Here is a 10000-nt window from a genome sequence, read left to right as displayed (position 1 = left end):
AGGAGGAGCATAACGAGGTAGGATACAAAAAAAAAAACATAATAATGATAAATAAATAGATAAAAAAAATATATGAAGAATGATAAATGAAATAAATGATAAACAGGTAAATAGTAAAAAAGAATAAATTGACAGATAAATAATAATAAATGAAAATCAAGCAAATGATAATAAAGAAACAGACAAATAATAACAAACAAATAAACAAATAATATAAAATAAATGGCAATCATTACAGCATCTTGCTTAGGTGTTCATCTAAACGAATGTTAAAGCTTCAAACGGAATTACAATGTACTGCCTCTGCAGGAAGTTGTCTCTACCCACTTCCAAATTAAACCTATTTCCTGACAGTTTGAGACCATTATTTCTTGTTGGATTCTCATTGCAGGAAGCAATTAACAGACAAGATTCCCAGTCTATCGAAAGAAAGACCAAATGTGAGGACTGAGTTTTTATTAGTATTTTATCAAAGACTTTATCAAATACTAATAAAGGAAACTCCGTCTTCACATATGGTGTTTCTTTTAATAGCCTTGTCGGGAACTGCCAATTGCATTAAAAATCCACAGTCTAGCTTTTGTTCACTAAAGAAAAAATTGTGTCGCATGATTGGAGGAAGATTAACGTGGTACCAATTCATAAAACAGCAATGAGAGATGACAGAATCATAGACTGGTATCCCTGCCTTGAGCGATAGGAAAATTGTGTGAGAATTGTAAATATCTGATGAGTGAAGTTCCTTCAAGAGATGAAAAATTTGGCTGAAAATCCTTTCACTTTCAAATCCGAAAGATCACGTCTGGCAAACCTTTTATACTTTCACTGAAGAGTAACTGGTGTGCAACAACAAAGAGAGGGCTGGGTGGATGACGTGTACCTTGACCTCGAGAGAGCCTTTTGCATAGTACCTCACCATTGACTACAATAGGATTTGGAATATACTGGAGGACTAAGAGGTAAATTCCTTGAACAGATGAAGTTTTTTCCAGAATATATGAAAAGTAAGAGGTAACATTCTAGGATGGTGGAAAAGTGACTAGTGGAGTTCCACAAGACTCAGCACTCGCTCCTGTAATATGCCTTATCAATATATGACATGATGGAAAGTAATAAGTTACGCTACCATGTTTGCAGACGATGCAAAGATCATGAGAAGAAAAGAGACAAGGAGGACTGTAGGATGTTGAATATAATAATAATAATAATAATAATAATAATAATAATAATAATAATAATAATAATAATAATAATAATGATGATAATAATAATAATAATAATAATAATAATCACATGTATGTCCCGAGCCAAAAGATTATTGGTTTATTAAAGAATATGAGATAGCTAATAAAACAAATCCCACTTTTCAAAATCGTGCGTCCCACTCTAAATAAAAAAATTTATGTAGAATGGGAATGACAAAGAAATTCTGAGTATATGCTTATCGTTCTATACGGTAATCCAAAGTAAAAACACAACCAAGACATTTTCTCCAATTTTAAATCGATCTCTATTTATTTATTTCTGCATATTTATCTACTTTTTTATTTACTAATTTATATATACTGTAATTTCTCTACTTATCTGTTTTGTTTCTTCACTTATATATTATTTATCTAATTATCTATTTATCTACATATTTATATTATTTTATTTTATTTTTTTTTATTAATGACGCCTCTGCCTCCTTATTTCTTTAATTATTTTTCTTTAGTCATACTGCATCACCAACTCATCCACGCTCGAAAATGTGTTGCGCAAACAAAGATCAATTAAAGAAAACGGAAAAGTAAGGCATGACTATACTAAATATGAAAAAGTCACCCTTTCTTTGTTGCAGATGAATATATTATATTGTTTTTATTTCTCCAAGTTCAAAACACTATATATAATTCAAGATAGTTATATAATTATAGAAAATATTAGAAATATTAACGCAAATCTATATGTCTAACTAGATGCAAAAAAAAGTAAATTACTTTTTATCGACTTTATATCGAAATGTTTGTTCGCTATTTTTTTAAATTTCTTCGTTTCTTTTGTGCATATCCAACGTGAGTTCCATTTTCTTTTCTTCACACTATGTAACATCGTTTGTTTCGTATTTGTACAATTATCAACACATATCTGCCATTAGTTTAACCACATAACGCTGTTTTCTTAATACTGTGAGTTTCTAGGCAAGATGACTGTCCATTCGTATGATTTCTTGAAGAACAACCAGGAAATAAAGCTAAATATTCAAGATACTACTAGGGCCCCGACAAGGGCAGGGACGGGGGGAGGGCACTTTTGGTGAAAAGAAGGTAAAGCAAATTCCCCCTAATGTACTTTTAATGCATCATTTATTTATCATGAGTTGTGTGTATGAATAATGTGTGTATAAGCGTTGTTTTGTGGATGAATGTTACATGTGAATCGTGCTAGTTACCTCCAGATGTGGAAGGTGGTGGTAGTGGTTGTGTGTGTGTGGGGGGGGGGGCACTTACCTATGTCGGGGCCCTGGATACTACCGGCCACAACCCAACACAATAAAATAAATGTGTTTGATAGTAGACTAGCTAACCCACACATAAATCCCTTTTTTCTTTTCCAGTTTCTACTACACTGTTGACCCGATTCATCCCACACCGTGTCTCTCATAATCATTCTACTGAAGACCGCTGATCAGTCACCGTTGACTTCGAAGACCTACTTTTCTCTGCTTCACTCATCTATCAATACCAACCCTCGTGACCTCTGAAGACCTCATCAGTTATCTAAACCAGATCTAAGGTTCTTGTCAGGTACTCAACCCGACCTGAATATCAGTTTGTACTCTACCTTTCTTGTGCCCAAGGCAGTGGTGTCCATCGCCGGATGGGAAAAATGTCCCAAACACTGCCGACTGCAACCAAATGAATATCTAGGAAAATAGGACCCACTTCTCCAAGGGCATCCCCCAACTCCAGCCCACATTCTCCCTCCACCATCTCTTCCCGAAGGCTTGGAAGATTCGGGTCCCTAAGACTGAGTCTACAGGATATTTTTTCAGCAATGTTTGACTCGGCACTTGTTCAAAGACCCGAAGTGACCCGAAGTGGGCCAGCCGCTACCTAGTTCTTAGTGCGCTGGTGGCGTCATCGGAAGCGTACTGGTCTCGTATTCATTTAGTTCTTCTGAGTTCGACTCCCACACTTTTCTCTTACTCCCATAGTGTCTTAGGTGCATAACAGGGCAAAGGCGACGGCTTCGGCCGCAGTTCACCGAAGAACTACCGGCTATCGGGTCCCAACAACGAGGAACTTCGCAGAAACTCGAGCTGGAATGTCCCCGAAATCGACTTCGACAAGGATGAGGAACGAAGACAGAAAGCTGCGTTTCATTACGGTGAAGTCCTTGAGGAGTTTGTGGCGGGTACGACACGTCCTCACGGTCGTTGTCGTCGTCACGGCGGCGCCAGGAACTTGGTCGTATCCTTGGTGGCAAAACTTCGAGTCTCGAGGGACCTTATGGCACTCGCCGCAGAACTACGCCCGTGAACCGAAGTGGTAAGTTGACCCAGCCTGTCCCAAACATTCTTTAAGAAAAAAACAACTTACACACTGACATACCTATCCACCTTGTAGCGTCATCGGAAGCGTTTTGGTCTCGCATTTGCTTAGTTGTGGGTTCGAACCCCGCACTCCCCAAAGCACATAATAGGGCAAAGGTGACGGCTTCGGCCGCAGCTACTCAGCGTCTCCTGGGGTAAACTCCTCACCACCACCAACTATCTACTCAACTATCCACCTGTCTTACCATGTACCCAACTATCCAGCTATCAAACTATCATTATGTAATCGAAGGACCCATGTGTGTGTGTATATATATATATATATATATATATATATATATATATATATATATATATATATATATATATATATATATATATATATCCTCGAACCGGCCTCCAGTGTAATTACATATTTATCCATCTTTACCGGTTTGTTTATTTTTCCAGCCATATATATCTGTCTCCATCTATATATCAATCTTTACAGACCAAAATCTATTTTGTCTCAAGTACACCCTTCCAGCTGAATAAAAAGAAACTCCTCTCCTCTCCCCTCCCCTCCCTCTCTCTCTCTCTCTCTCTCTCTCCTTTCCAGCTCCCCCTCATCTTTCCCTTTCCTTCCTTTCCCCTACCTCTCTCCTCCTTCCAACTTCCCTCATCTCCCCCCTCCCATCCTCCATTCCCTTCTGCTCCATTCCTGTCTTCTTCTTTGCCTTCTCCTCCCTACCCCTCTCCTTCGTTCCCTATTCTTATTTCCCTAGAGGAAAATTATTTTCCCTTCTTTACCTGCTCTCTTTTCTTCTTCCCTTTCCTCTCTTTCCCATCTCTCTCACTTTCCTTTCCTCCTATACCCTCATGTCACCTGGCCTTCTCTCATATGAACATAAGAGTGGAGGAGACTGCAAGAGACCATAAGGTCTACATAAGGCAGTTCCATGCCCATTATCACTTTTCATCTCCTGTCCATAAAGTAACTTCTCGTAAAACAACCTACTGTTTCAGCGCTCACTAAACAGTTACTTCCAATCGTTCACCACTTTGTTGGTAAACCAGCTCTTGCCTGTTTCCTTCTTCAACCTAAAATTGTCCAATTCAAATCCATTACTACGAGACCTGCCCTGAGGTCTTAATATGATGACCTTGTCCGCATCCCCCTGATGAAATCCCTTGACCATCATAATTCTCTTTCTCTCTCTTCTTTTCTTCTTCCATCTCTCTTCTTTCCGCTTCCACTCTTTTCCACATTTTTCTCCTCTCTTTTTTTTTCTTCTACTCTCTTTCGCCCTACTTCTCCTCTTCCACTCTTTCCTCTTTAGGATCCTTTATCCTCACCCCCTCTTCCTATTCCTTCTCCTCCTTTAACACTTCAACCTCTTTGTAGACCTGATTTATCCTAATTTGGCGGAAAGATTCTTCACCAACATCCATTGCCATATTTAGTTCGCAATTTTCCTGTTTCTCAATATCTAACCCTCCTCCATTTCTTTCGACCTACAACTGCCGCCAGACGATTTTATTCACCCAAGGGAGACCTCCAACAGTTGCAATAATTAAAGACTAAGGTTTGGGTCTGACCGTATCCGTTTCTTTAGCTAAATTAAGGTTTCTCAATCTTGCTTATGCATTGCTGTTCTTCTTCAGCCTTTTGTGGATCACATCAACAATAAATTATTTTTTCCCTTCGTCCACTTGTCCGCCTACATCAACTCCACCCCCAGTTCACCCCCTCAGGTACCCATAGACTACAAGATGAACTAAACAAGGTCTTGAAAGACCGCACTTTGAGAACCGATGGTCTAAACTAGCGTTTCTCAACCTTTTTACCCTTGCGTAACCTTTAAGATAAATTGCATGTCTCAAGGAACCCCTGTGCCAAAAAAACAAACAAAAAAAAAACGTACCATACCTTTCTCATTTTATTTTCATCGTAATAATAGGTTAGATAGGATGATGTCTATATTACATTATTACAATAACCAAGAATATGTCGTGCATGTTTTTATTATATTACGTATACGATATTAAATAAAAAATCAAAAGTGCATTAGCTTATCTCACTTGTTCTCGCGGAACCCTTAGGGACCTTTTGCGGAACCTTAGGGTTGAGAAACGCTGCTCTAAACAGCCAACGTGCACCTTCCTGGACCCCCAGAACTCACCTCCCACTCTCCCTCTCCCTCTCGCCCCGACTAACGTTCACAGAACCCCTCCCTCCCTCTCTCTCTCTCTCACTCTCTCTCTCTCCTTCTTCCCCCAACAGGGCCCCGCACTCCTCCGTCACAACCTCCTCCTCCTCCTCCTCCTTCTCCTCCTCCTCCTCCTCCCCGTACTTCCAGGTTAAGGACACCGACCTTCCCCAAAACCAGGAGGACGATCAGAGGATTGAAGAAAGGAGGGGAGGAGGTGGAGGAGGAGGAGGAAGAGGAGGACGAGCACGAGTACGAGCAAGAGGACGAGCACGAGGACGAGGACAAGAACGAGGAGGAGGAGGAGGAGGAGGAGGAGGAGGAGGAGGACATAATTGGAATGAGGAAGAGATGGCAACTTCTGACGATGAAGAAGAAGAAGAAGAAGACTCCATCAATGGCATAAGCAAATGCAGACGACAACGAGGAATAGAGCGAAGAGTGAAAGTAAAAGAAGAAGAAAGACGAAGAGGACGAGGAGGAGGAGGAGGAGGAGGAGGAGGAGGAGGAAGAGACGTCGCGTACCCAAGCAACTTCGAATTGGGTAAGTATTATTTGTTTTTGTAGCGCTTTATCTAAACAAAACTCACGCCCCACTACATCCACAATACCGTGAAGGTCCTTATATTCATCTTGTCCCTCCTGAATGCGTTATCACACTGGGCTATTTTTCCTCCGACTGTAGAAGCAGATTTCCAGCCCGCGGCTTTCGGGGAAGGAATTTGAAATGCTGGAGGAATATAATTTTCCCTCAGCATATCAAATGGCATCCTACGTAAATTGTTGAGAAAACAAAATAGTTTGCCACAGTAATTTGACGACGGAAAAAGTGATGGAGGTGGGTGGTAGTACCAATGAATCGGAGGTTGACGGAAAAATAGTCCAGTGTGATAGCCCCTTTAGAGGAAAGGGGCCTAGCGTGAAGAGGGTCTTCCTTGATCCAGACCCTCTTCAAGACAGTCAGATGCCTTAACTGAGATCCTTCTTGAAGGAGGTGGAGGGGGAGGTGGAGGAGGTGATGGAGTGGGAGTGGGAGTGGGGAGGGGGCTTTCCACAGCTGAATAAAACCGTTAGGTTACACTAGATCTAAGTTCTTTCCCATGAATATGATGATTCACTATAACGTCGCAAACGCCCCCTATCAGGAGGCTAGGACGGTGCCCCTTACAGAGGGCTTTGCAGCGTGGAATTCAATGAACCATGCCCTTGGTCCAACTCGCTGGCGGCAGAGCCCGAACTACTATCACCTTGACCTCCGCCGCAAGTAGCGACGCTCTAACCCGCTCAATCAGCGAGCATCCTGAAGATAGAGTTAGTTTATCTATACAATAGTTATGAATGAGATTAACAACAACAACAATAACTTTGGTTTCCTATAAATACGTCAGGTGAAACTACAAGATCTCTGTCGAATCGGGTATTGGCCAACACAAGCACAGGTCTAGAACTGTAAGAAGTGTGTGTGTGTGTGTGTGTGTGTGTGTGTGTGTGTGTGTGTGTGTGTGTGTGTGTGTGTGTGTGTGTGTGTGTGTGTGTGTGTGTGTGTGTGTGTGTGTGTGTGTGTGTGTGTGTGTGTGTGTGTGTGTGTGTGTGTGTGTGTGTGTGTGTGTGTGTGTGTGTGTGTGTGTGTGTGTGTGTGTGTGTGTGTGTGTGTGTGTGTGTGTGTGTGTGTGTGTGTGTGTGTGTGTGTGTGTGTGTGTGTGTGTGGTGTGTGTGTGTGGCTACGTGGTCACGACTGCTTCAATCTTAGGCCAAGTGCAAAGTTTCGATCTCATAAAATCTATCAAGATATTACCATAGACTCGTCTACCCATAGAACTATTGGAAACGGCACAAAGGGCCGGTAAATATTTTTATATTCATAATAATTAAATTTGTTGTTACAAAAGCAGTGTTTCATGTATATATATATATATATATATATATATATATATATATATATATATATATATATAAAGATAGATAGATAGATGGATAACATCAAACAAGACCTAAGATGTGTAGGGATAGGGAATACGGAAGAATGGATGACAAATGCGTAGGACTGACGAGAATGGAGGAGGAAAGATAGTATTAGCGATGACGGGTCAGCAACCGGCTCAAGCACCACCGAAGTGAGTGAGTGATATATCGACATACAAAATACGTGTGTATACAACGACATCAGTAATCAAGCGACACCGGGTCAAAAGTGCCTGGATCGGCCACCCCGAAATGTTTATCAAATCCAGGGATGAAAACAGACAAGAACTGGTTAATCCACAGAGCTGTTAAGGAGTGGAATATACTTAGTAACCATGTAGTGAGCTCTGAAACAATTGGTTGTTTTAAGAAAAGATGAGATAACTTTATAGATAGGGATGACAGGTGGTAAGGAGCATGGGACTGCCTAGTGTAGGTCTTATGGTCTCTTGCAGTCTCCTCCATTATTATGTTCTTATCAACATTACGATGTCCAACACATTTAATGACCCATTGATTAGGGGTCTGGTTGGAACAGCCCTCCTCCCAAACGATCTTATGCATTGACTTTCTTGTGGAAGGGACATACAGAGCGCAGGCTCCCTAGTCCCATCGTCCCGTCCCATTTAGTCGCCTTTTACGATAAGCATGATGAATACAGTGGCAGAATTCCTTTTCTTCACATCACAGGCAATACGGTATCTTGATTGTGCATACGAAACTCCACAGTGCAGATTTGGGAGACAAGATAGGCTAAAAGTAGAATGTAAATATATTTGAGATGAAGTGCTTGAGAAGTATGGTTGGAAGTCACGAGGTTGGATAGAGTGAGATGGGAGATTGGGTTGGGCAAAGAATAGTGTGATAGTTTGGGCATATGGAAAAGAAACGAGTCAGGAGTGAAGACCATCAAAAGGAGCGTGGAAGGCAGAGGTGGATGGGGTGAATTTGTGAGGAAGACCGAGAATAGGATGAATGGATGGATGGGTGTATGGATGGATGGGGTGAATCTGTGAGGAAGACCGAGAATAGGATGAAAGGATGGATGGGTGTATGGATGGATGAGGTGAAGGGGCCTTGGGTGAAAGAGGAATGTCTACTTAGCAGTGAAGAGAAGTGGGGAAAAGATAGGTAATAGTGGAGAGTGGTTGGGAATAGATGATAAATTGACGCGGCCTGATGGGAGGTCTCCTTACAATCTCTGTATTACTGGCGAGTGAATGAATGGAGGGGGGGCGGTATCACCGTGTAACGAAGCTGTGGGGGTAAACCAGTTTCAGCTGTCGGATCATGTTTGGAAGGTGCCTTTTCTTGCTTCATTGCTTTTGACCATACCAATACTGTATAAAAAAATAGGTAAATGCCATTTGATATGCGCACACCCATTCCCCGTCCCCTCCACACACACACACACACACACACACACACACACACACACACACACACACACACACACACACACACACACACACACACACACACACACACACACACACACACACTGCTCGACGGTGCAGTGGCACCGCTCTCGACCGCTAATTCAGTGATCCTAATATATGTTCCACCCAGGGCTGAAAATTTCAGCATCGCTGCACTGTGAGCCGGTAGCCAAACTCTGGTGGGCAAGGAGCTGTGTGACTCATCATGGTCTTTGGATCACTTGTTGGACTAGTGATCGACAGCTATTTCCCTCCCAGAAGAGAGCTCAGAGTTCGTATATGACCGAGCTATGGGTAATGCTGTGTGTGTGTGTGTGTGTGTGTGTGTGTGTGTGTGTGTGTGTGTGTGTGTGTGTGTGTGTGTGTGTGTGTGTGTGTGTGTGTGTGTGTGTGTGTGTGTGTGTGTGTGTGTGTGTGTGTGTAAGTTCACAGCATGACCCGTAGATCGAGATATATACAAGCTCTGAGCTCTCATCCGGTAAGGTAATAGCTGTCGGTCACGAGTATAACACGTGATCTAAGGGTGGTAAATCACACTCATCCACACACCCATTCCCCCTCCACAGACACACACATGCGCCCCCACACTCGCTCACACACTCGCACACACACACACAGACAACCATAAGGAAACACAAAGACAAGCAGCCCCATCCATGTGTTTAAACTCGGTACAAAATTTTCCTTCAGCAAGACGCCATCTTCCCTTTGGTGTGTTACTCTGAAATTCTGTTCCATCGGCGTTGTCAAGCAGCAGGTAGACCATCAACTAAAGAAGGTGGAAGGTGGGGGGAGGTCTAACGTTAACCAACCTTCATTAAAAAAATTGAACAATGAAGTTAATACAAAGGAATACAAAAGGAGATCCAAACGGG

At 42.0% G+C, this 10000-nt stretch overlaps 1 protein-coding gene across 4 annotated transcripts in view; it reads left to right on the top strand.

Annotated features, from left to right (window-relative positions):
• The window catches only part of LOC143027686 (uncharacterized), a 63151-nt gene that overhangs the window by 26173 nt on the left and 26978 nt on the right, over positions 1-10000 (top strand). For all 4 annotated transcript variants that reach the window (XR_012966628.1, XR_012966627.1, XM_076189129.1 and 1 more), the window contains exons 2-3: positions 2597-3530; positions 5799-6268. Coding sequence is in view for 2 of the 4 variants with exons in the window: in XM_076189129.1 (XP_076045244.1) it covers positions 3307-3530; positions 5799-6268 (694 nt within the window). In the remaining 2 variants the exon portion in view is untranslated. The remainder of the gene's footprint in view (positions 1-2596; positions 3531-5798; positions 6269-10000) is intronic.

Source organism: Oratosquilla oratoria, chromosome 8 (assembly GCF_046742065.1).
Source record: "Oratosquilla oratoria isolate Oo_2021 chromosome 8, ASM4674206v1, whole genome shotgun sequence".
Classification (NCBI taxonomy): Eukaryota; Metazoa; Arthropoda; class Malacostraca; order Stomatopoda; family Squillidae; genus Oratosquilla; species Oratosquilla oratoria.
Note: the sequence above shows the minus strand (reverse complement) of the source record. Positions and strands in the feature narration are given on the sequence as shown.